This window comes from Rhamphochromis longiceps, linkage group LG19, assembly GCF_057381845.1.
Source record: "Rhamphochromis longiceps isolate RC_006_pf linkage group LG19, R_longiceps_female_GT1.1, whole genome shotgun sequence".
Classification (NCBI taxonomy): domain Eukaryota; kingdom Metazoa; phylum Chordata; class Actinopteri; order Cichliformes; family Cichlidae; genus Rhamphochromis; species Rhamphochromis longiceps.
This window is the reverse complement of record NC_140575.1, coordinates 26,345,219-26,373,162: the sequence shown is the minus strand read 5'-3', so window position 1 is coordinate 26,373,162 and position 27,944 is coordinate 26,345,219. Positions and strand designations below refer to the sequence as shown.

At 40.8% G+C, this 27,944-nt stretch overlaps 1 protein-coding gene across 1 annotated transcript in view; it reads left to right on the top strand.

Annotated features, from left to right (window-relative positions):
* luzp1 (leucine zipper protein 1) overlaps nucleotides 1-27,944 on the top strand; it is a 54,007-nt gene that overhangs the window by 10,706 nt on the left and 15,357 nt on the right. Inside the window, exon 2 of the mRNA XM_085391232.1 lies at nucleotides 27,506-27,858. Coding sequence (XP_085247358.1) covers nucleotides 27,727-27,858 — 132 coding nt within the window. The 5' untranslated portion in view covers nucleotides 27,506-27,726. The remainder of the gene's footprint in view (nucleotides 1-27,505; nucleotides 27,859-27,944) is intronic.

Below are 27,944 nucleotides of genomic sequence, written 5' to 3'. Positions count from 1 at the left end.
CTCCCTGGCCTGCTGTAGGCCTTGGATCTACGGGGCGGCTCTCAAAATAAAATTCCTCTTGCGGATTATTTTTCTTGTGATCAGAAAATATACATGTTCTCCGAGAGAGGAATGTTCAGACAGACAGGCGGGTTGTTACATACTTATCCCCTCTTCTGTGTCTCCTACCCTCTCCTATCCTTTGCTATTTTGTCTTGTTTTTAGATGTTTAGATACTTTTTTGTGCCTTTTCAGAAAGTTCTGAAATAAGTTGCTGAATGGAAAAGGTAATTAAGTTGTCACAATTTGATGTGTATGACCTTTGCTTCCCTTGCTTGGTGTCACATGACGTTCCTCCTGAGTTTGTTCTTTTGCTTTCACCCACAATATTTAAAACTGCTAATATGTGTTTCTTCCCCTCAAGGCATCCCTCCTCATATTCTTCCAGCCATCCATCTATTAACAAGTCTGCTTCTTTTTGGAGCTTTCGTCATTGTGGCATTGATGTATGCAGACTCAGACTGCTGGACTATTTTCAGCCTTTTCCCCCTCCTTTCTGCCCTTTCCCCTCTTCTTCTCTGGTTGGCTTTTACTTTTGAGAGGATCTCTACACTGCTGCCTTTTGTTAAGGGCCGCTGAGGGCCGGGTTTGCTGGTTTTCTCCTCCATGCCAACGTTGCTTTTGGAGCTCCTTCTCATGCTAGCTGCCCTGACCAGGGGAAGTGAAGCAGCACAATGCTGCTATGGTGAAGCCATAAAAATAGACTTGCTAAAGTGCAGCTTTTACTTCAAGAGCCATGAAATGCTTTTATGTCAGTTTTATGTAGTAAGTGGGAGTAGGAAAAAGAAGAATTTTGGCCAAGTAGAGCTACAACTAAAACTTATTTTGGGGTGTTTATTCCCCCAGTAGAACAGTCGATCTAGACAGGAAACAAGAGGAGTGTGTGACATGCAACCAAGTCAGGCTGGGAGACTGCTGGAAGTAATTTGGATATTTGTTTTGAAGGATGTGAACATTTCCAAGGTTAGTGCTTGCACCACTGTCACTTAAACACCAGCTTGTGTTCTGGAGTTACACCAGTAATGTATGACTGTCTCCATTTCCTTTCATGTCTGAGGGATTGTACAAAATCAAAACGGTAAGCAATATACCCTTATGGTCTCTTAACCAGAACCAGAACAGACTTTATTTGCTTGCTTTTAGCTATATCTAATTGAATTATACTTGAAAAATGATGTAAAGTGATAGCGTTTCTGCATTTGGCTCTCTATGATGTTAGTGAGAGCAGATTTGCTAACATGGTTGTCTCAGGCACACAACAGCCCCAACGACCCGCTGTTTGAATCGTATATTGGCATTGTCAGTATTGCAGACGATGGATGAAATGATGAGTTGCACCATGGCTCCAGTGTAAGATTAAGGATTTGAACTGTAAATTGTGCAGAGCTACTCTAACAAATTCATAGACTTGAAATGAAAGCATAATAGGTCCCATTTAAAGGTTATTTTACATGATTAAATGGATGATTAGTTGAAAAATGCCAACATAAAAGCCAATGATGATGCCATCAAATCAACAAACCAGTCAAAAAATTCTCTGATAATTTAATTGGGCGCCAGTCAATGACCTTCTAGCAACCACTGGTGCAAAAATGTTTATTCCCTAAGTGGTCATGAGTAGTTGGTGCAATCGATTCACACGGGCCTAGAGACCATTCACTGACTCCCTGGTAACCACCAGTGTTTCCCCTGACTTGTTTGCAAGTGATTATGGGAGTTTCCCGGCAGTTGCAAAGAAGGATGCACCAAAAACCTCCTTACCAGGTTGCCGCGGTCATAAGCAGTTTACGTCGAAGATGCTGACTTGTCTGCAGAGACTCAAAAACTACTCGCCAAGTGGCAGTGAAACTGTGAAAAGTAAAGTTGCATCAAATTAAAAGATGTGCCTTTTCACTGTAACAAGCACATTTTAAGAGGAACAACTTTTACATTCTTCATTTACAGTCACTCTTTTTCAATTTAGCACTCGGAGAATAAATGGCAAGTATTTGCAGACACGTTGGTGTCCTCCATGCACATTACGGATGACTGTGGGATTCTGTTAGCAATCCAAGCATTCATTGACCATTGTCACTTAGCAACAGCCAGCAACCACTTGCCAAGCATTCAGGGAATATGCGTTTTTCCCTAATGAACAGAGGTTTCCAGTGGGTCGCTGACTGGTCTGTGTGACTGAGGCCTTAATGTACAAATCACTTAAGGACTACGGCTGTGTCGAGTTCAGTGGGACATTCTCAGACCAGTTCAACATGTTTCAGATAATATGGTCATTACACACATACTCGCCCATCTGCTTAACTAAAGCAGACACGCACAGCCAGTCTGGCCATGCTCTTCTCCGGTGGTCCCTTCCTTCTAAGTCAACATTTGGATTACTATCAGAACTATCAAAAAACACAAGTAACCTGTTTGTTCTGATTTAATTTTGGTTGTTTTATTTGTCAGCATACGCTCATTGTTGCACGATACACTTTTAGACTTGAGCATGTGGCTCGTCCTTGGCTGAGGTTTTTGTGTGTGCCGTGTGTGTGTGTGTACATGTGGACACATTCAGACACTGAAGCCACACAGGAATCCCATAATATCATTCCCGAGTCCCTGAGTGGATCATTTGTGCACTGTGGAACATTGTGAAATACCAGGCATAATTTATGATCCAACCTTCAGCCGGCTGCCACGCTTTCTCACAGCGTCTGGTTTATTTGCAATACTAAGCTGGTTTGGCTGTCCCCACCCCCACCCCACCTCACAGTCTCCATCACTCTGGAGCAGAATATTTAGCATTTTAAGCTAAGGAGTCAAACATGCAAATTTGAGGCAATGAAATGCGATTTGGTCTCTCATCCTGGGAGATGTTTAGTTCTGTGTGGGTAGGCATCCATGTATATATGTGCGTGTTTACCCACTGTGGTGACGTGTTTTGACTGCCCAGTCAAATAAGGGCACAGCAAAGCTTGATGCCCCTGTCAAAGTGCTCACCCACTTGGCCAAACCTGTAGTCTTCACCTTGTTTTCATTCTTTAACCATAACTATACTTTTTTTTTTTTTCTTCTTTTCTCTTTCCAAACCAGCTCAAATCTTTCATATCCCTACTTCTTTTAAATACTCTCTCTGTCTCTGCCTCCCCCTTTCTCCCTAGGTGTGGACTGCGCAGAAGAATGTAGTAAAATTAGTGTTTTATCTCTCCTGCCAGCCAGCTGTACTCTCAGACATGCCAAGCATTTGAGACACAATTGACCTTAAAAGGAAACAATAGCAGCCTATCAATTCTGCTCTGCCAGTCAAGCAGTGGCTCATTCGTGCAAAGGCAGAGTCCACCTCGTGTGCGCAACACAAGGAAGTGTTTGGAAACTGAACTTTGGAACTGGGAAGTAGGAGAGTCACAGTGCACTCAGCAAAGAGTTTTCCTTTTAGTTTATGAAGTGAGTGTATAAGTCTTTCTTGTTTAGCGTTGTCAGTGTGTGCTTGTTGAAAATATAACGTTTGACTAGGACTACAGAATTTGTTTACTATGACTAACTCCACCCACGTAGCTAGTAATGTTTTTGTAGCAGGCTTACCTTTGTTCACAACCTGTTATGGTGAATCCAAAATGCTTACTGATATCATGTCACAATTTTTATTTTATTTTATTTTTTTTATTTTTTATTTTTTAGTTTGTTTGCTTTGTTGTTTGTGTTGTAATCTCTCAGGGCAGCAGTCAGTGTTTCGGGGCTTCCAGCACATATCCTGATGCAGGCTTCCTGTTCTGTTCATTGCTTACAGCCCATGAATGCAGATAAAATGTAAAGTAAAATGCAATTGAATGCTACGTCATTACCAGACAATCACATTTCAGCAAGCACATTTCTCCTTTACTCTTCATGCACACTGTTTACCTGCATACAATCAAAACCTGCTCAAAAACAACCGCTCAGCGTTACCCAGACTGCAAATGGGAAACTTCTAATACCAGGATTTTGAGGTGGTCCGAAATGAGTTTGCTATTTTAAAAAGCAAAATCTAGATTTTAAATGAAAGTGACAGTGCTTGTGTGCCTGAACAGATAATGTTTAGATAAAATTTCGGTTTGCATCTTCATATTAAAATCTGTGCTAAAAATCACCTTCACCTACCCGAGCATAGATATTTTATTTCGTTAAGAGCCTCGGTATGAGCAATCAAAGGATCCAAGCAGCTACATGGAAAATTCTTGAGACAAGTGAAAAAGAGAAAAGGTCTGATGTCCTGTTATATGATTATAAACAGTACAGTAAATGATATAAGTTCATTAAATTTGTTTTTTAATACCTATGATATAATATATTATTATATTGATGTATTTTAATATATATAAGAATGTATGTACACCTAATTATTAGTCCTTTTTTATCAGCATTACACTATATTTTCACTGCAGTTTGGGAGAAATTGTTAAGTTTAATAATTTATTTTATTATTAATATTTTGCACTGATACAAGCTATAATTTGTCATGTATTACTGAGCTGAGAATGAAAGTAACCGTAAAAACAAGGATGTCAGAGATTCCTTTGTTCCGACTAACATTTGGTAAATAAATTTTGAGGTTTAAATGGCTGTTGTTTAAAAGTGTGATGGTTTAAAGTAATTAAAAGGACGAGTACACTGAATCGGTTCATAAAATTAATTCCCTGCAGTATAATTTTTCTGATTCCTATAGCAGGAGCTTATTCTAACCAGTCAATGTGACCTTTAATGACCGACCCCCCCCCCCCATATTTTGCCAAGTTATCATGTCAGGAAGTTCCTGTCCTCTTGAGTGGTGGCGTGAAGCCAGTAAAGTCGTTCTGTGACATTGCTAGCTGTCATATTACTGTTGTTGGATAATGATTAATGGCACAAAATAATCTGCCCTTCTAGTGAGAAGTAGCTGTGAATGCCTCAGCTGTTATTTGTGGAGCAGGGAGGGCTGCAAGGCTGTAAGTCATTAGATATTAGGGCAGGTTCTGCAGGTTCATGGCGAAGTTAAAGAGGTGGATGATTTTCCATATGACAGCTCATCAGCCTGTTAACAAAATTCTTACTCCACCTTCCTGCTCCACTGGAACGCAAATAGCAGCAGGAACGCTGTTGGCAGCAAATTGAAAAACAGCCTCTTTTTCTTCTTTTCACTGCTGTTCCCTCTTCCTTTCTCTTGCTCGCTCCTTCTGTCTGCTGCTTTGCTGTTTCCCTACCATTCTCCATCTTTCTCCTCACTCCTGATTCTTTTTTTCTCTTTGTGTCTCTTTCTAGGCATCTTATTCACCATGTTTGATTTGGGCATTCCTTTCCCCCTTAGCAGACAAAACAACCTCGGACCTAACTGAACTGCAAGCCCCAATGTGCACACACATATACATAGACGTACACACACACACACACACACCCTTTTTCTAATCACACACAGGAAATGGGCTCCCGTGCAAACAAGGAGCGCCTGGCCGCTGGAACCCAGGATGGCGTTTGAGGACTTGAAATGTTCTCTCGTGGAAGAAACAGAACCTGAGTTCTCTTTGTACTTCTTTGGTTCTGCCTTGTTTCATTTATTTTAATCAGTTTATCTGTGTGTTGGTCATGTCGTCCATGACGTTTACATTGGAGTGAAACAACAACAACATGTCGTAAAGTTCGGGTGTTGAAAAATAAACTCACACCTCGAACTTTGGCATACTGCATGTGAAAGTGAAAGCCGAAGTTCTGAAAAAAATATCAAGAGATACTGCATAAATCATAAAAGGATGATAAAGGCACAGTAAATGACACATTGTGTGTTTATGAGGAATTTATTGGAGGAAAACCCCTTAACAGGGATTTCTGCCCTGTTTCACATAGTTAATGCTGTGTTAACACACTGTGCATGTAATGAAAACTAAATACATGCTTTTACTATTATAGTATGAGGGAAAATAAATAATCTTGGTCTGAAAAAGCAGATAAGGTAACATTAAAACTAATTTAATACAAATGTATCCTCACTTTCCACTTTAGTGGCGTTTCTGTGTGCTCAACATTAGTCATTTTAGAGGCTCGTGCTTACGGTGCTGCTGAATTGTGTCTTGTTTAACTGAGAGATTTTTCTAATATTTTGTCCATCCCATAAAAGCAAGTTTCCATAATGCCATAAATTTCAGTGGCTGCACGAAAGCTGAGTTTATTGCAGGGATTTTTGCAGTAGACTGCATTTACTGCATTGCAGTAGAGCTAGGTGTACTTTTTTTTTTTTTTTTTTTTTTTAATACAAGTCAGACATTTATAAGACATTTTCCTGATCCATTAAAAAGTAAAAAGTCAGTTTAAACTTGTGTAAATGACACATGATGTAAGGAAGGGGGAAAACTGTATTAGGAAGCAAGTTCAGTACACAAAGAATATCTTTTCCCTATCGGGCTTTACTCCAGATACGTTGATAATCCCACTGTTTAAGATCATAACAATATATTACAGCTTAAAGAACAATATAAGAAGTTGTTTTAACATTATTTGCAGCAAACAATTCAAAAATCAAGGAGTAAAGATGCTCCTAAAAATGTGTTTCTTTTCATGCAAATTAAACTTGATTTAAGGGAAAGAAAAACAACTGAACTGGGGTTTGTATTAGGAACCAAGTTTAGTATCCCAAGGCTATCTTTTCCTTATCTGGCTTTACTTATCTGGATAACTGTTTACAGATGATAACACTATATTACTGCTTATAGAACAATATAGGCACTTGTTTTACGATTACTTGCTGCAAATGGAGGGAAGAAAAAAATCACAGAGATGGCTCCTAAAAATGTATTTCTTTATTAATGCTCCTCAGCGAAAGCCAAAAAAGACATCTAGACCCTATTACTACATGCACAGTGAGGTCCATGGGCCATCGAAGGAATGAATTCACTATTTTAGGGTGAACTGACACTAAAAACGGTGTTACCTTGCTAACCCCCTAAAACTTCTTTGTAGTAGAGCCCTCAGGTGTCTGATAGGTAAGTCACCAACACGCATTCTGAAGGAAGTTCCACCTCACACTGTTTCACTTAATTCTGCTGAGTAGAATGATGAATTCTCCACAACCTGTGTGTATAAAGGGAAGCAAGTGGGTGTGATGGATGAGCAGGAGACAGCTGTTTTTAGTTTTCCTTGGTTATGGGCCGGCTAACCATCTGAACTTCCTTCACACACACGCACACAAATACGCAACTCAACAGCACACACAAAAGCAGACAAACATGGGTTTATAATTTCTTTGGGACCATAAAAAATGTGTCAAATCTGATCAGTGAAGTCATACGTTTCAATTATAATCAATTTCATTAATCACACACTCTCGTTTTGTTATGCTCAGCAGAATTACACATTTGGTTTACGGCAGTGCTGTAATGTCATGAATCGTGAGAATGTCAGATGATTCAGCAAAACCCGTGTTATACGGCTGCTTTCCTCAGTCGAACATGACATGGCTGAGCGCAGAGCTGCTGGATTATCTCCTTCCTCCGGAGTAAAGATGTGAAAGAACAAATAGACTCATGGAAAGGGGTTGAGAGTGGCAGGATCAAGTAAAAGGCAAGTGCTCTGTGTCTGTCAGAAGGTACATGATCAAACAGTATTTGAGTACATCACTTGCCACCCTTCCTTAGTTCAGCCTAGGTTAAATAAAGGGAAACTGCTTTACAGTCTCTTATATAAAGTGGTAGGAGAAGTAGTCTTTTTTTTTTTTTTTTTTTTTTTTTTTTTTTCCAGTGATGGCACCTGTCGCACTTTGATAGTTAAATCAAAACCGAAAACTTTTTCCTACCTTGGATAGTTTATCTTACTTTATCTTAACCAGCTGCCTTTCCGCCATGTACCTGCATCAGTAATTTCCATCCACCGTTTGCTCTTCCTGTCATACGGCGTGCTCTGAGTCACTTGTTTACATTTGGGTCGCGTGTCGGCAGCTGCTCGTATCTCCTCTTTACATACCTTCTTACCCCTGTTGCACACATTGGTGTGTTTTCCCCTTAAAGTGGTGAAACAAGTTTGTTTCCACCATTCCAGAAACAGTTTTTTTGCATATTTTGCCAACTACTCTGCTGGTTGTTGAAGTAGCTCTTTTTTAGGTGCTCATCAGCATGAGCAGAAGCTGACACGTGGCTCTCGGCCTCAGACATGCCTGGCCTTGTTGTTGTTGTTGTTGTTGTTGTTGTTGTACACGCTAACAAGCATAAAAGTATTGTGTCTGTATCATTGATATTGTGATGCTTTTGAAAACCTTTGTCATGTAAGGATACTGATGATATCGCAGATACACCAGTTGCTAAAATATATATATTAAAAAAAATGAACCTCGCTCAGCCATGGCCTTGAAGCTCCCACATCAGCATGTTGTAGCTCATTTTCTTTGATCCATTAGACCTAGACAGAGGGTAAACACAATAGGTTTTTTTTTTTTTTTGTTTTTTTTTGAAGCGTGGAATCATTTTCTTGCTAGAACAGGCATCCAGGAAATGAAAAGAAATATTGAGCGGGTGTAAACTTCTTTTTGTGCTTCTGGGGTGGTTCATGCTTAACAAAGTCTGAGAACCACAGATTTTAGAGGATTTGTGTTGTTCTTTTTAATCATTCATAAAAACTAGTGTCAACTACACAAGTATTTTCCATTTCCCTTTTTGTGGGCAAAACAGTTACAAATCAGAGCTTGCTTTCTTGTTTATGAGCCTGCTCTGTCTTCATCAGGATGGCATTTGTGAATTAGATTCTCAGACTTTACATTGTTCTTCATTTTCCATGTCTCGAAACTCAAGCTTGTTATGTCGTAAATAATGTTCCCTCTCTGATGTACAGTTACAAAAGTGAGCGTCCTGCTGCTGCTTACAGTTTCCAGCAGTGTTCCCTTTCTCTTTCGGCCCAGTCCTCTACTTCATTTCTCAGCCTTTCCCTCTCATCCTTTAAATTCAGTCCAGACTCAGGTCTTAAATCTGGATTCTCTGCGCTTAACCAAACATATGGAATGCTACTGTAGTGGAATGCTGTGTGTGTGTGTGTGTGTGTGTGTGTGTGTGTGTGTGTGTGTGTGTGTGTGTGTGTGTGTACACATGTTTTGAAGCAGATGAGAGCTTCTAGGATGATGATGATTATGATAATGGTGCGTGTGTGTGTGTTTACCAGTGCCTCCCCAGAGAACTGAATAGGGCCTTCTGTTGTCGTGGCCAAACATTGCTTGTCTGCTCATGCATGAGTCTATTGCAAAGCCTCAGAATGTGCCCCATATCTGAGCAGTTAGCTCATTCTTAGCCTCTTAGCTTGACTGTGAACGTTCTCCCTTACAGCGACTGCTTTGTCAGCCCGGCCGCCGGCCCCGGGCTTTGTCAAGTGCCAAAGATAACAATGGCGAAAGATTGCATGAGTGTGTGTGTTGATATAATGATGACCAGTGCTTCCATTTTTACTAACCTCACGCCCTCTCTGTGTGTTTTAACCACAGGATGGAGAGTTTGTGGAGCTTGATTTGCTTTAGAGGAAAGGATGCATCTTAAATTAAGTAAGTTGTGGGAAGTTCTTTGTGATTTTTAGGATTTCTGCCAGTGTGTAAAAGCCCTGCAGCCCAGCAGGCCTGCACTTACACTCCTGCCAATCTAAGCCGATTTTTTTTTTTTTTTTAAAGACATAATCTGTAATCAGGAAGTTGTCTAATATAGCCTCTTAACCCACTGTTCTTGTTAACTATTTTACACAAATAAGCATTGAGTGACCAGGCAGATGTTATGACCCAATACAGTTTTATCTATAAGGCTGATACGTCTCCACTTGTGTGAATAAAGTCAACTGCAATTTCGTGCTCTCCTTCTCGTCCTCTAGACATGAAAAGGAATGAACTAAAGTAGAAAATAAACTATTTGGTGTTTCTCTTCAGCCCTTTCCAGTTTACAGCTCATACAGCAGCACTTCTTCTTTGACACATAATTACCAACTGACATTATAGTGGATGGATAGCACCATTAGTTGAGTGCAACATTGAGTTGTGCCAAATCAACCTCTTCTGAGATTGTCAGGCTTGCTGTTTTCTCGCGTTCTCAGCAGCTCCGGGGACAGAAGTAGTGAAGTTTAGTTTATTAGTTAAGTTTGAAGTTGAGTCAAAACCTACCAGAGTATTGCAGTTGGTATTTAAATGCATTAGGTCACTAACCGTGTTAGACAGCTTCTCAGTTTCAGGCTAGTCTGGTTAAACTCTCACATCTTTCCCTTCACTTCTTCTCCTCATCCTCCAGTCTTGCCTACTTTTCTTCCCTTCCTTTCCCCCTCCTCCTTGCCTCCTCGCCTCCTCAACCCCTCCTCTACTCTTTTGTGAGTCTGTTTCCTGTTGGGCACAAATGCCGGCGCCGCATTTCCTTCCCTATAGCCTAAAGTAACACAGGAGTGGTACATACATGTACAGTTGCAAAAAAAAATGCAATTTCCAGTAAAATACGGTTTGATATTCACTGAGGGCAGCGGAAAGGACAAATGGTGTGACTAATAACACACAAGCACATAGAGGGATCACTCAACGTAAGTGAACCTCTAAATCTTCAAAAGCTACTGTGAGTCAGGTTTGAAATTAAAAAGATCAAACACAGTGCACAATGCAATGCTCACAGGAAGCGGGACCTGTATGAGCACCAAAACATGAAGAAAAAAAGATGAAGAATGCTGAAGGGGACAACTTCAAGGCAGCAGTCCCTTTTCCTGAAGTGGTTGAGAGGTCTGTCCACGGTTTAGTTTGAAATGTACGTTTTGCAATGGCAAAATCAGATTACTGATATTAACCCAACTGAGATGTTGTGACCTCAAGGCATCCCAGAAATCCTGCTGAACTGAAACGGCCTCGTAAGGAAGGATTGTGAGGGACCAAGCAGCCAAAGCAAAGAGGACACAAGCAAAAATATCTTCAAAAAGGGTTTTCTTTATTTTAACCCTCAAAAAGTCCAAAATTAACAAAATTCAAAACCATACTTAGCAGGCCCATAAAACAGGTCAACTAAATATAACTCTACAAAAAGTAATTTCCAAAAACTTAAACAACAAAATGAGACACAACTTAACTCACAAACTGACCTAATTACAAAGACACATGAGGGTAGCTTTTATAATGATTTGGCCAAACCATTTGAACACAATAGGGGGAAAACAAAACACACACTAATATTAACTAAGCACAGAATAACCTAACTAAACCTAAAACACCCCTGCTCCTGGTAAGCCCATGGTTGGTCCTGCTGAGCAGGCATTTTGTCCCCAGAGTCCTCAGCCACGCCTTTTGCCCAGACAGGAAACAGCCACCGCCCAAACCCAGGTAACTCAAAGAAAGAGAAACATAATTAATATAACAAAACATTTTAGAAAAACCACACAATGTTACTATGTGCGCGCCTCATAATACCAGTGTTAGGTTTAACCAAATGATTAATGAAGAAAACTGCAAAGCAAAATAATAAAGTGAAAAATGGACTAATTTACCCCTGTGTGGCTGATGCCATCACAAGGATGTTCCAGAGTTCCTCCTCGCTGTTGTGCAATTCTCATAAGAAGCTGCAGAAAATATATAAAGGAGGCTGTGTGAGTAACTCAATCCAAGAAATGATATCTTCTTTTTTTTTTTTTTTTTTTTTTTTTTTAAATGACATCAGAAACAGCAGTATGCGACATTACGTGATGGCAGAGCTTCAGTTCATCCTTTGTCATTTTTTTTTTTTTTTTTTTTTTTTAATAAATAGGACAGGGGGAATGAATGAGAGAGAGAGGGGGAGAGAAAGAAAGAAAACCAAAGGGGAGAAGAGACGGTGAGAAGGGGGGGGAAGAGAGAGAGAAAAAAAAAAAAACTCCTGGGTCACCTGTATGGAGAAAAAAAACAAAAAAAAAACAAACAAACAAAAACAAACAGAGGAGACAGCAAACAACAAAGAGCAACATAATAATAGAGAAAACAAAGCACCATCACAATAAACTAGCTAGTCATAGATATCAGTATTTACTAAGTAATAAACGATATTGTGCAGCACGCAAGATAGACAGCGCACAGTGTGCTTTGAGGCAGCAGCCAAGAAAGCTTTAGTCCGCGTCTGTGAATACCCATGTGTGCATACCTGTGTGGATCAGCATGCTTGCATTCCAAAGGTTTCTCCATGTAATGATCTGCTAGGGAGTGTGGGGGGGGCCACAGCCCCGTCCTCCAGGGTGTGAAGCGGGTATGGAGGAGATCAAAACTCCAGACATCCAGAGGCCCCCAGAACACAAGAGACCATGGAAGACCAACAGAGGGGCAGCCGCGCCACTGTCCCAGTAAGAGCTGAGGAGAGTCCCAGATGAGGGCTCGCCCAGCAGCCGCGGAGCAGAAGTCAGGGGGAGTTGCAGTGACGCGCCCGTGAGCTCCGCCGGCCCCCAGCTGCGCCTGAGTGACCGAGCCCTAGGCCGAGAGGCCGGGGGCACCCCACCTCCAAAGGGGCCCGAGCGAGCCCCAGGCCCCAGGCCCCGACAAGCGGCCGCCAAGGAGTGAGCCGGTGTGCACCCGGACGCCCACCCCCAGACACAAAGAACCACCAACACACCGACACCTGAGGGAGTCCGCCACCGGCAGGGGAAGTGGTGGTGGGTGGAGATAGGCCTCCAAACCTTGGAGGGCCTGAGGTGTCCCCAGAGAGGTGGCGTCTTCAATGAAGATCAGGTCACATTTTATTATGAGTCATAGCAGACAGCCAAAAGGATTCGCAAACTTTATCTTCAAACTTCATTCAGTGCTCAGTGGGTGTGTGTGGGTGTCTGCGTTCTTACGTCAGATTAGTCAGCAGACAGTGTTTATCACTGTCTTATCACATCTCCTCTGCTGTCTGCTCCCACAAGTGTATAAGGTCAATATGTGGCCAGGGCGTGTTCTGTGTGTCTAAACCGAGCTGCCATTAAACATGTTTATTATTCTGAATGGAAATCCTAAAACTGACCATTAAAACCAACATTAAAACAGGAAACTCTGAAGGCACTTCCCCATCCTATTAACATCTCTCACTTACAGGAGCATGATTCTTTTAATTTATGAATGATTTATGCTTTGCACTCAGTTTAGTTTATCATTTGTTTTTGTTTTTTTCCTTGATGTACTTTTGCAATCTGCAGTCACACGCTGCTCTTAGTTAGAGCGAGACGATCTGTAAGTACCGCATCATCCCACGGGGACGCACATCTCCTCTGAAACACATCATCATTTTACCTTCTGCTACATCTCCTCTTCTCCCTCTTTCTCTCCCCTCTTCCTGCAGCCACTGCTGCATTCCTGCTGCAGTAATCCACTCTGTCATCTACCTGCTCTGCATTCTATACAGTCATTCCCCTTGTTTCTCTCCCTCTCTCTCATCTTAATCTGCTTTTTCTCTGTCGCTCTCTGTCATTGCTTCTCTTCCATTATTGCACACGTTTCACTCTGCACATTTATTTCGTCTGAGCTCCTCTGCTGTGTCTCTTCTCCCTGTGTCTTTCTTTTTCTTCTTTCTCCCCCTTCTCATCACAGAGCCACTGAGGTCTCCATTCAGCCGCAGCGGGCTTCTAATGCCAAGGCTCAGGCTGATGAAGCACTGCCAAGCTCTGCCAAGCAAACTCTGTGTGTGCGCAGGGCGCACACACAGGATGGGATGGGATGGGATGGGAAAACGGTGAATGAACAGGATGCGGAGCAGAAGGTGGAACGGCTGTATGTTAAGAGCTATTGATGTGTCTGAATGAATTGACCGTGATTGTCTATTAGCTACCGCGAGGCTTACGCTCAGAAAATTTCCAATTCATAATCGCAGGAGACTTTGAGGATCAGCTGTCATTTCCCCCTCTTGTCAGTGCAAGGGGAAGGACACAGAAGTGCAGCAGGAAAGCAGGGGTAATACAGTGAAGGTGAAGGGAAGGAAATTGAAGGAAAGCAGTGACAGAAATGGGCGACTGGGGTGGGACATTTAGAGGTCACATGAAAGCAGATGATGGTAGCAGAGACTGATGACAAAGGAGAACAATAGCTGGGGTGATGAAAGAAAATGATGTATAGTAATCAATTATTATTGATGTCCTTGGCCTTTTTGGAGAAAGGACAATTGCTGCCTCTGTAGATTAGTTCTATTCATATAATTTCTTCATTAGTTTCATTAGTAATTGTCAATCACTTTGAGATCAATTCATGATTTCTTTATTGTGTAATTCCTTTATGTGAGTGTTTACACCACAAATCTTAAATGGAAATGCATTTTTGTGGCCCTCCCTGTAACACGTGGTGCAGAGTTACACGTTGCTCAGTTTGTCTAAAGACACTTTCCTCCCAGTGACACTGCAGAGCATTAAGTGCTATGTAAATATTTAAGTGTGTGAGCAAGGGAGGGCACGAGACCAGTCTGTGCCGAAACCAGTAAGAGTTAATATGGTTGACTAATTATCTCTTGTACTTCAGCATAAACATCAATTACTGGTATTTAAAATGTTAACAATGTGTTTTGCTGATAGGACACAGACTGTGTTGAGACATCCTCAGAAATGAATTAGTAAGGTTGATTTCTGTTCATCTGGACGCAACGTTTTCAGTGGGAGAAACGTTTCATCACCATTCTGATTCCTTCAGTCACAGCAGACTTCAGGTTTCCTCAGCCTTATGAACAGTACAGCTGCATAACAATCAAAACCAGCAGCACTGCATAACACTGAGCCACGAGATCAGTTTCATAATCATTGATAAGCAAATTGTTTTGACCCTTAATCAGCGGCCATGAGTGCTGTTTTCAGAGAATTGGGGAGAGGCTGCAATCACGCGATGGTCCGATAGTGAAAAGTGTGCTGATCCTTTGTGTCCGGAGGGGCAGAACAACCAAGACATGCATCTCAGTGGCTTACCAACCCCAAGGAATGGGTCCCTTGGTACTAACAGAGCAACAGTAAATGAATTTAAGTGCCAATAGGTAGAGCTGGGCGATATGAGATTTTTTCATATCACGATATGTTTTTTTCATTTCAGTCGATAACGAGATCTATCACGATATAAGCCAAATAACTATATTTGTAAGATTTAAATGTGCCGTTGCTCACAAGTAAAATGTGAAATAATCAGCAGCTTGTTTTGATTTAAATATTTATTTCTCATAATAAGTTCAACAGGGTAGATGTACTTAAGGAACATGAGACTTTTTCAGATAAATAAAGGCAAATATTGCAAACTACACAAAAGGCAGCCGCTAAAGCGTTTAAGTTTCAAAACAGAACAAACGAAACAGACTAAATTGTCAAATCCACTTAGAAACAAAATATTAATTCTAAAAATAAATCTTAGTTTGTTTTACAGAAGAACAGACAAAACTGACTAACTTTTGTCAATATCAAATAAACTGAGAACTAAAAGGAAATTCTCAATCTCTCCTTGTTGTATAGCTGAGCTTTTCAAACAGTTTTAACAGTTACTTTAGTCTGACAAAAGCCGAATGACGAATTAGTGCTTCCATTCAGAGACTGAGGCTATGTCCACACGTACACGTACACGTGTGGAAAATCTCAGTTTTTGAAAACGGAGATTTTCCGTTTTCGTTTTAAAAAATAATCCCGTCCACACATAAAGGCAGAAATGAAGGAAAACGCTGCTATGAACATGCCAAAGCAGCAGGTGGCGCTAGATTCCTAACCGTGCAGAAATGTTGGCCAATCAGAAGTCTAGAAGCCTCGGTGGGAAAAAGTAAACAAAGCTGGGGCATAGAAGCAGAACCGAGTCGTATGTGTGGACGGACAGTAACTGTGTGTATATGTAAGCATTTAAACACTGCAGAGAGTAGAATTAACAGTAACAGTATTGTAGAAATTCATTTCACCGAAACAATAACGTGGCGCACAGTGTGACGCATGCACCAGTTTATTGTATTTCCAGACTTGTTTTCGGCACAATTTACAGTGCACGCTACTCTGTTTTTTGTCAGACTTGAAATAGCCGAAATACCTTCACACTACGGAACTTCTATGGCTCTTCCGTTCGACAATCTCTCCGGCGTTGGAACCATCATCTGTTTTCTCTTCGGTCACGCTCGGTTGATTTTTCTAGTAGGCACACTCATTTCCTCCATTACCCGCTGGCTGCTTCCCAAACAAACACACGTGCGGCTTGGCACTTGTGCTGTACGTAACAAGTCACGCGACGTGACGCTGCGGCTGTGATTGGTTCGGCTCTGCGCTACTTAATTTGGATTGGCTGACCTTTTTTTTTTAAAGAGGACAAGAGCGGCGAGGTCTATCGCGATAGCTTAATTTCTCTATCGAGTAAAAGTTATATCGCGATACATATCGTTATCGTTCTATCGCCCAGCTCTACCAATAGGATTGCAGGGAATTATACATCTGGGAAATTAAACAATCACTGGCTAAACGGATGAGCTACATTGTCAGACTGGACGCCTCAGTCTATTTACACCTACAGGCCAGTGGCCACTCTTTCAACTGATGAGGATTTGTACATGCTGGGCATGAAGGATTGCAGGTTTGCAGTTCATAGCCAATGTATGTGAGAAATGGAACGACCACTTGAACCCAGGAGCGAAGCCTAAGAGTACATCTTTAGCTATTTACAATGCTGTGATTCCAGTCATTCCCCATTTTTCTGTGAAAAGTACTGATGGCCATTGGTAAATACTGATGACAATTTGCATCTCAATGATGTTGAAACTGAGCTTGTGGGTCATTGTTAGGAAATGGTGCTAGTTTCAGTCATTATGCAATTGTTCTGTTTTTTAAGGTTAGGGAAACCTGTCAGCTGATACTCAAGAAGTCAGCCCAGCTGTCTCCAAACACAGTGGTAATGTGTATTTCAGAATAACACCACACAAGGATAGTATTTTAGATTTTGTAACATGTTCAGTTAAAGTTACTCAACCTTAATTCCAATCTTGATGTTGATCTTTTAAGTCATGCAGTTAGTTGAGATTGTATCCTTCTTCTTCTTCTCTATGTGAAATAGAGCCTGATCGATATATATGCTCATTGCTGGTCTGCATATATAATGGATCATATATGAAGCAGACGAAAACAGAGTAATACAGAGCATACACCAAATAACACTGCTCGATTCTCCAAATGTTCAGTAAGCAGATGGATTCAGTTCTGTATCAGCAGACGAGGGAGAAAATACTTAAAACTTAAAGTCTAAATATGGAAAGAAGAAATGGTATTCATGACTCTAGCTCTCGCCTAACTTCTGCCTCCACTCATTCCTTTTCTGCATTGCTCACACTTGTTCACATAGTGTTGTCTCTTAACAAGTGTCATCATGTTGTGATGTTTTCACGTTCTCTTATCAGTGTTAAACGCTGACACAAACGCATTCCTTTAGCAGCAGTTCATCGTCACACACATCTTTGCGTATTCGCACACGCTCATTGCAGCATGAGGATTTTACCTGTGCGTGCTGAAATTGTTTGAACATCTGTTATTCTACCACAAAACTGCAGTTCAGCTCATTATAATCGAGGCTGATGCTTTAATGCTGCTATGACCTTTAGCCCCCTTGCTCTCAGGTCATGTATGCTATCAACCAACTGTGTGGATGACCCGTTGCAATTTAAATACTGAACAAACACCGAGAGAAAGTTGTGAAACTAAAGTGACTTGAGAACCGGAACTGATTTCAAAAAAGAGATTGAAAAAAGCACGAGAATAGGTTTGCCTATTAGATGTTTATTCATGCTATGCAAGCTTATTGAGAAAGCTCCTCTTTCTCTGTCTCTGTCTCTTTCTGTTCTCTAATCATCTAATCACAGCTTATACTAATTTCATAGTATGGTTTCACAGTGGCCAAAGTCTTCCCGTCACTTTACAAGTGGGACTTTCTAAGGTTTCATTTTCCTACGAGCGGCACACCCACACACCAATACAGACTGACCCATAAAATCTATTCCCTAATTCATTTCTGAGCATGTGGATTCCTATAATGGATTTCAGAATTAAAACATGCTGTTATTATCTTAATTAAAAGCTGTTAAATGTGTTACACAAAACTTCAGGAAAAAGTCGACAGCATGCTAACGTTTCAGACTGGTGGCCTTTGTGTGAGAGAGAATGGATATGTTGTTTTCAGTGCAGCAGTTTGGCGAGTATTTGATATTCACCATTTAAACTACATTATAGTGGTTTAATAGCACTGAATTAAATGAAAGGTGTATTATAACTGGATTTAAACACAGTTTATGACTCAGGTGTGCACAGCTCCGTTTCCATGTTTCTACGTTGTCGCTAGTTTAGTTTGGAGTCCGGCCTATATAGGATTTGTGGGACAGATATTGTCGGCAGTTGTTTTTATTATTATTATCATTATTTTGAAAACAGATTTATCGGCTGATTTGTTTCTTTAAGACACACGAGATGTAAATGCATTTCTTAAGATTTGTTATGTGTTATTTATTTACATTCTCCCCAACGCTGCTCACATCAACTAGTAGTTGTGTTTGTGGTGTTCTAGATGTTTGTGTTTCCAACAGTGACATTGTCAAATGCCCTCTGGTGGACAAACTATGTAACGTCAATGCTCATAACATGGCTGAAGGGTGTTTCTGCCATCTCTTCTTTACTTATTTTTATTTATGTCGTGTTTAATGGCTAATATCACAGACAAATCAGCAGCAGCAGAATCCACTCTCTTCATAACAATGCCTACTCCATAAAAGACACTGGATCACATAGGAGTGCTATTTGGAAGGGTTGGTGACCTCTGAACCCAAGCATGGAGGATAACATGCTAAGGGCATGATTCCTTAGAAGTAGGAAAATATTTCTCTGGAACTATGTGGCAACTCAAATTGGACATAAATTTTGACCAGAACATCAAAATGAAGGTTTTTCTAAGCTCGCCTTTGTCTGAAATACAAGTGTCCATACACACAGCTATTTACATATGTCAGTGATTTAAGGCACTTTCTAACTTTGGAAAAAATTAAGTATATGTTCTCTTCAGCTGGGTGTGTGTTTAATAGTGCTCGTGGCTATTGATCAATGGTCTTGATCAATGGTCATGACAATTTGCATATTAATGATCAAGGAACTGACCTCACAGCCCATTGTTCGTTCAGTGGGCTAGTTTCAGCTAACGTATCTCCCGCTGAAAATGCTACGTCCAGATGAACAGAATCAACTTTTTGGGATTTACTTACCTGGATGATTGAGCAAGACAAAGAAATATGTTGGGTTATACAGATGTCTATCAGAGTGTCTGAAAGTTAGTCTTTAGTATCAAAGGTCTTTCGTATCAAAGGACTTTACAAATCAAAAAGTTGGACTGGGAACAAGTATGCCACACTTTTTCTTCATAATAAGAATGTACCACGTGAGCAAAGTTTATAGAGTTGATAAGGATCTTAAGGATATTAGGCTCATTGACGAATAGGCAGGCTATGGATATGAGTTGATGCACACAAAGCAGTTAACTTTAATGCTCATTTTCTGAATGCTTTTTGTGAAGGACTAAATACTTTGAGCAATTCTTCAACATACTGAATCTGTTCTGAAGCTGAGACAGAAATGGGATCGAAACATCCTCAGTTTAGCTTTTCTGGATCATGGATCATGGATCACCCATGTGGACCTGCATGTGCCTGGCTAAAGCAGGTTAGCATGGTAAAAGCTGTAATGTTCAAAGCTATCTATCGCAGTTACCTCCTTTAGATTATAATGACAACATTCATCAGTTGGGGGTAGCGTTTTGCCAATGGGCGTTTTGAAATGTAACTTTTGATACTACTTTTTATAACTGTACCTCAATTTCCCCACCGACCTCTGCCTTTTTAGCAGGTCACCATCGAAAATAATGGCTTCTCCGGTTAAATAAAGGTTACATTGATTGTCTTGTGGCATAGTGTGGTATTGAAATGAAAGTACCACCCGGTTCAGCTTCAGTTGATATCCCTACAGCACATTACACAGTGGACATAAAGTCATACGAGTGGTTTCTTCTGCCGTTAGCTTGAGTTAAGAAGGTTACAGACTTTTTTTTTTTTTTTTTTTTTTTTTATAAACACAATAATTTACAAAAAGTGCCTCCTGAAGATCATTCACGTAACGAGTGAACGGAAAATATATTTTTTGTTTTGATCTGATTATGATCAATTTATCAGGTCTGCGGTAAAGAGATCTTTTTTTTCCCCCCTGTTTTTATTCTTCCCCTCTAAAGAAAAACCGAGGTATGAACTGAAACCACATCCCAGAATTGAAGTATAAACTGACCAGTAGTTTTGGAGAAGCCAGTCGGCCAGTTGGCAGATGTATCATTGTGGCCTTTTTTTATTAGAAGCTGCCTGATCGGAGTAGGCCTGGTTCTTCTAATTTGTCAGCACTGACACTGATTTATAGCAAGTAAAGAGACAGCTCTGTTTTTAATATCCGTGTGCTCTTGGGGATCAAAGAATCCATGCATTTTTGAGATATTTTGTGTTTCTGTTGAACTAACTAGATTTAAGTTGCTCCAGATCTCCTTGACTGCAGATCTGCCCGAGGACAAGTTAGCTACTGACTGGCTAGTATTTTCGGGTGCTGAGTTTTAAATAGAGCATCAAATATACTTCCCCTGCCTCTCTCCTTCTGTGTTGCAGCAACAGTGACTTGTGGATGTAATCCTGATTTCTGTTGGAAAACATGCTACAATTAACTGTTTGGCCATAAAGATTAGGAGCAGAGCCGAAAGAAAAAAGCTCTGGGAGCTTTGAGTTGAATTCAAAGGCACAGCTTCAATCAGGTCATAACCAGAGAAGCCAAAAATGTAGTACATGTTTGGAACAGCAATACTCTTCCAACGAGTCTGACAACTCCTCTTGCTTTTTTTCACTCACCCTGCCACATCTGTCTTACCCTCTCTTCCACCTCTTGTGGGCTTTCTCATCCACATCCTCCCTCTTTCCCCTCCCTCTCATCTTCTTATCATGCCCATCCTCACAAGTGTAGTGGTGGTTTAAGCCCCAGCAACAAGGCCCTTGATGTAGACAGGGGAGGGGAGGGGATAAGAGACCTAGAAATGGGTATGGGTTACTAGGCTCACAGGGAAGAGGATGGTTACTTTTCACCAAAGCTTTCAAGCTAAAACTGACGGACTGAGAAATGTGGGTCACAACCATAGACTGGTCACAAGCAGAACTTTTACTTATCTTAAGCATAACTTTTGACCACCTTTCAGCTGGACAGACCTGATACTGATACTCAGAAAAATACTCGATGCAATTTTTGATACCAAGGGGGATAAAATTAAGTAATGGGGGTTGATTAAACAAAGATTTGAACAACAATTGTCCATACAGATGTTATAGTTGCTACAGTGTTGTTTATTTTCTGGTTCTGTCTAGTTGCCAGTAAACTTTTCTCAGCTTCAATCTGGCGCTTTAACTGAAACATAACACTTTTTGCAAACAAATGATTGTGTTATTCTGTTAAAATAACAGTCTGTTGTGACTGATAGGATTTTCTGTTTAGCTTCAATATTAACATTATTGTTTTATTACTAGCCAAAGCCGCTGATGATGACCTAATAGATTTATTGTGGGTAACTGCTAATCGTTGCATGGCTAGCATTAATCTGTTTGCTGGCCACATTAAGAGTTATGACAACGGTTTAATACTTCAGTCTTGTTGAAATGGGAGCTTTACTGACCTCTCGAAAGGCCTTATAAATGCCAGGGTGTGAGTCTTAAAGATGCTTCTAGTGTGATAGCATTTTTTATTATTATTAATTAGTAACAGACTATTAATTTTTCTAATTATCCTACTCTGTACACATGCAATCTATAGTACCTGCACTACTGGGGGACAAAAGTAATACCATCCCATTTTATGAATTTTGGTATCAAAAGGTAACATAAGTATCTGTTCTGGCGATATCGCTATAACCTTTTTATAGTGTGACAGATGGCAGATTATGCATTTTTAGACTTCTTCTGTCCTTTCCTTTTTTGTTGCTCTCCATCTAACTAACAAATGTTGGTTTTTCACACTATCCAAAGTCTGTGCAACTTGAAGTTGAAGTTAATTTTACATCTTAAGAAAAAATACATTTATACAGTTGCTGAGTAATTCCATCACCTACCAATCTTTGGAAGAATTAAAAAGAAAAACCTGACGTATCACCTTACCTTGTTTTAAGGGGATACAAAATCATCACTAAGATGTGTTTTAACATTGAGTGATGTTCTCCTGACATACAGACAGCATCTGCTTTGTCTTTATGGTTGTGGTTAACTGCCATGTCCCCTTACATAAACATATCTATTTTTCTACTAGAGACGACGTTCTCTTTACCCACTATTTCACCACATTTCAGTACTTATACTGTAAATTGCCATTTCACTCTGGCGCTTAAGGAAAAATCCAACTTGCTATTCCCATCCCACTTCAGCTTTTCCTATTGAACAAGCTACACCGACCTTAGCTCCTTATCCGTTTTTCTGCTGAAGAGCAACACTGCCTTTCACTTCTTTACCATTTTTCCAGAAGTGGTGCAACACTGAAAGGGTGAAAGAAATGGAGAAAAAGCAACATGACAGCACAGGAAACCAAACATTATGGGATGCCGGTTTTCTCTTTCTTGGAAAAACGGAAAAATGCAGGCCAAGCATCAGGTCTCTCCACCATCTTGTGGCTTCCACTCCTGCGCCAGCATCCTTCCACTGCAGTTGTCCTTTCACTCACTCACTGGACACACAAAATACACGATACATGTCACACATTTAAATATTCAAACTGGCAACAACCCCCCTACATGAAGATGTGGTTGAGGCATTTTGATTGGACTGGAGCCCTTCTTTAACTACCGTGTATGAGGCAGAGAAGCTTCAGGCCCATAAGTTCCAACCCAATGTCAAGTGCAACAGAGAGGTGATTTTTTTTTCTTTCTTTCCTTCCTTCTCTTTTTCATGGAGAGAACAGAATGTACTGAAGGCAGCAGGCAGGCAGGAAGAGAGTGGCTAAAGCCTTAATGATATGGTGTATGATTGTAACCTTGGAGTGTGTGCGTGCGTGTGTGTGTGTGTGCATGTGCGTGTGTGTGTGTGTGAGCACAGGCAGAGTGTGTGGACCTCCTCTACAAAGCTTTACTTCTGTATCCTTCTGCTGTTCTGTGACTCCTCAGAACAACAGTAGTCCTGGGAGGCCCCTCTGCTTTCACCTCTTCTTTTTCTCACCCTCTTCTCTCGTACGTCACTGTTCGGCCCTCCCATTGCATCTTCATTCGTCTGTTGAACTGGACTGATTCTTATTTTCTCTTCCTTGTTGCTCAGAAATTGATCATCATCAGATGCAGATGCAGCTTAGGGCTGCTGGGTTACTAATACGCTGGTGCGAACCTAGGCGAGGAAATAAATAGTTACTATAATTTTTACTATTGACAAATTTTTCCCTTTGTTCCCCTTGTGTAATATAAAAATTATGCTTTTTTTTTTTTTTTTTTAGCTGTATTCCCTGCAGGTGGCTGAATTGTTAAGATAGAAGAAGCTGTTCAACTTCTTGCCATTTGATTGCAGAAATTGGCACATTTAATTCTGCAACTTACAGTTATGACGTTTCTTGCCCATTGAAGGCACAGGTTTAAAGCCTGTATTGGCTTTAAAAAAGAATGGTCTCTGCTACAGTTGTGCGTGCATTGTGTGTTGTTAATTTATGTGTATTGATAACAATGCCTTGACCATTTCACTTCCTGGTCAAATTCTTTGTCAGTTTACTTTGTTAAAACCTGACCAGTTTTCAGAATGGGGAAAAAAATGTCCTGTGTAGCTTCAGAGCTGTCAGAAAACATGCTGGCATTAAGAAAGGGAATTGATCAGCTTGTAGGTCTATGTTTACGGTGTTTCACTTGAATCCCATATACCCTGAGGGCTGAAGGTAACTGCCTGCTTGAATTGATTGGTAATTCAGTCATGCCTTGGTATCAGTAACACTGTGACCTTGGGTTTTTACCTTCACATGTTCCTGGTTTATTATTCCTTGCTTTCCCAACAGCTATCCCCATTTCACCGGAACCACCTTCCATTCATTCTTGTCCGTTTTAACACTAACTCTCTGACTTCCCTTTATTTCTAAAGAACCTCAGTGACTTATTCAGATGGCGTTTACGGTACTCGCTGAACTCGTGTTGCAATCAACAGTTTCCGTGCCCTCATTTTTGTAACAACAGCAAAATAGAGCATGAAGGTCAAGTAGTGGACATCCTGTCCACGTTTCAGGGAAGTGGAAGAGGCCGGCATCATATAGCGACTGGTTGAGCGCTCTCCTCATATACAGTCCTATATCAGAATTGGGTCAGATAGTTGCAGGAGTTACCCAGGTTTATCATGTAGTCAGAACAATGCAACCATTGCAGAAGAAAATGAATGGGAGGAATGTGTTCAGAAACCAATGACTGAAATATCTGGTTACCAATTGTTCCGATTGACCTGATCATCTGAGCAGACAGGCTTTTAAATATACTCTCTGTGGCTGGGCCGTAATTTATAAACCGTGTTCAACTTAGGAATACACTTCTGCGAAAAGAAAGAAATGGCCAAGGACAGCTTGTCAGTGTCCCGGATAGGAGCAGACAAGGTAGCATGAGGGACTGCCAGTGCCCTGGTTAGTCCATCATTAGGAATGTGTCTACATAAAATGGGTCAGTTTCACTGCCTCAAAGCTCCTGCCCCCATCTAGGTTTTCCATAATTGTCAAACAAAGCACAGAACAGGGGAATGAAACTTGGAGCTGAGTTCAGAATACCTCAGCAGCCCCACTCCTGCCCTACTTCCTTCCCTCTTTATCCTCCCTTTAGCATGTTTTCATGTTCTTGGCTGTACAGAATATCCTACTGACTTATGAGTAGCCAGTTGTGGAAAAACAAAGGAATATAGAGACATAAATGGAGTTTTAAAAGTGCTTATCTGATCTGGATCTTGGATTGCAAAAGAAGGAATGCATGGTCTTTAACTAAATACTGCTTGGATTCTTCTTTTTCATTCATTCATACAGTAATTTCTTTAGTGCTCATTTTTGGCTTCCCCTCTCTTCCTCATCTTGTTTCTGCTCTCCGCCTTTCACCCACTAGCCTTTTCTTTCCCTCTTGTCTTGTCCTGAACATGGATAATGAGGCCCCAGGCCTGCCATAAGTGAATCATGTATGTTGATTGGTTTGGCAGAAGCAGGCCCTTGCCAGAGTCACTTTGCACGCACTGCCACCCCTTGAAAGCGTTCTGTTGGCCGTGCTGGTGTGCGTGTTAGAGAGAGATGAAGGGGAGACATGAGGGAGAGAGGGAGGTAGAGAACTGGCAACGAAATAAAGAGTGAATGAGAGGAGAGCTAGGCAGCCTGCCAAGACAGGAGTGTCTGGATCTAACAAAACACATTTATTAAGCAGGACAGGAGCTGCTTTTCGGGACCAGATTTGGACACTAAGTCAGGATTTGGGATTATGTTAAAGATAAAGTTAAAGATAAAATTATTTTTAAAAAAAAAATAAATGTGTTGGATTGTTGGTCATGATCATAGGATCACCAAACTGGTCATATCTACCTAGTTTTGCTGTCTAGAGCCTGAGGCGCAGAGTGTCATTTACTGGACTTCTTGTTTTTAGCTAGGTTTATCTTTCCTGCTTTGTGCTGAAGTCTACAGAGTTGTCTTGAACCTAAATATTTTTGTCAGAGTGTCTGCTCTGTTTTTAATAGATCGATGGGAATTTCTCTGTAATTTTACTCTGCTGGAAGGGGATCAGTCGGGACAGCTTTGGAATAGAGCGACTAGCTCTAGACAAGAGAGATAAATTGGTCTACAGCTCACTTAACAAGCCACAGCTGAGTAATGTCAGTGCATCAAAAGTGACTTATAGAGTAAGGTGTTTTGGCATTCAAATAGACAGCTAGGCAAGCAGTTTTCGCTCCAAATTCTTCCATTTGTCTTCCTTCATACTAAGCCCATGTTCTTTATTTCCTCAGTGTCTTACACTCCAGAGAGAAGATTACCAAACCACTAGACCTCATGAAAGTGAAAAATAATTAAAACCCTACAGCCAAAGCCTTTGAGTCCACATTGTGCTTTGTCATTAAGTAATTTTTGCTATACTGACTTTCAAAGCTTACTGCTTTAGTTTATGTTCAACAAGACATTTTATGAACTGCGGGCTGAGCGGTTTGGGTTTTTTACACCATCTGAAACTATAGAAAATATATTATTCTGTCTTGGCGCAAACCACTACGACATGTTTTACCATACTGTATACCATCCACATACGTGGTTCAAAGAGGTGAAATATGTTTGCTGAATTTACTGCACCGGTTGATGTTTTGCAGCAGTAAAAGTTATCTGCTTCAAAAGCAAACTGCAGTAGTCTTTTTATGTAGTGGTGTGTAGCTTCAGACGGGCTGCCTGAGCTGAATGTGGGGTAAGGAAGAGAGACTGCTGATTGTCAGGGGATTAATAAATGATGATGTTGTGCCCTGCCCTTAGGTCGATTTTCTTTTTTCTTTTTGCCCTGGTCAGAATCATTGGGGGGGAAGGGACGTAATAGGGTCTAGAAGCACAAGCAGGAGAACTCACTGCTTGAGTCATGATTGACTTAAGTGTGTTGACAGTTAGATTAACCAAGACTCTGCCTACAGTCAGACTGTAATGTGCTAATATTCTGTGTTCTCATCGCACTGAGCCATGCTGAGCTTGCAGTTAGGACTCCCACTCTATTTTTACATCTTTGTACTAACAACAGAAAGGCAAAGTGATGTAAATATCCCTATTGGCAAGAATTACATTATTTTTTAATTGTCTAATCTGCACTTATGTTGGAGATAATCAAAACCTCCTTGTCATAGTGTTCTCTTTTTAATCGTTACTGTCTGAATGGACTATGAATGGTGTAGTGTTGAGACAGACCGGTAATGTAGTGGAGGACGCTGGTGTTATTGAGATATGCCACTGTCAGCAAAAGCAAGCAGGCAAGAATCGATATACGGTAGGATCAAGAGCAGGGACTCAGCATTGTTTGTGTGGGTGTGGGAGCATGTGGAGATGTACTAAAAACCTTGTCATCCACTCACATCCTTTAAATTATGGGCAAGATGAACTGTATGGTAGTTTAGTGGCAAAAGGGAAGGGAGGCATAGTTATGGATTATGTTTGATTATCAAAGTAAGGAAGTGTATTTTTGACACAATTTTTCAAATATGAAAAGATCAGCTGACTTTATGGTTATTCAGAAAAAAACAATTTCTCATTATGTTGCACAGTTGTTATATCGACCTGTAAGTGTGAATTAGGGGGTGTGTGTGTGTGTGTGTGTGTGTGTGTGTGTGTGTGTGTGTGTGTGTGTGTAATACATGACTTGTGTGTGGCCTGTCCTTATATGGTCTCCATGTGCGTGTGGCACAGGGTTCAGTGAGCTAATTTCTATGTTCTCTGACTTACTTCCTGTACTTACTGTGTTACTTTTGAGAATACAAATGGTTGTCATTGTGAAATTAGAGATGACTAAGTGTTCTCTCTGTGCCTCCTACAGATGAGATTTGTCTGCTGAAAACCACTGAGGGAATTTTGAAGTCTTAAAGAGACGGTGGCAAAACGAATCAGAACAGCCTAACAAGAAAAAGGAGCTTTTCCTTGACAGCCTAAAGAACTTGGTAGCACAACGGCACAGATGTGGACTCCCCAAGAGATTTTCATCAGATAATCTGGACAACATAGAAACTTGGTCGATACAATAGAAAGAAATCTGGAACCATGTCAGATCATAAAGACATGACCCATCGCCACCTGAAGCACAAGCTGCAGAGTCTTGGCCGAAGACTTGATGAACTGGAAGAAGCAACAAACAAGCTACAGAAGTCTGAGGATGAGCTTCTTGACCTACAGGTAAGTTGTTGTGACAGTGTGTGGAGGGTTGTGTGTGTTTGTGCATCTCAAAAGAATGACTGAAGTGAAAAAGAAACGCAGTACAT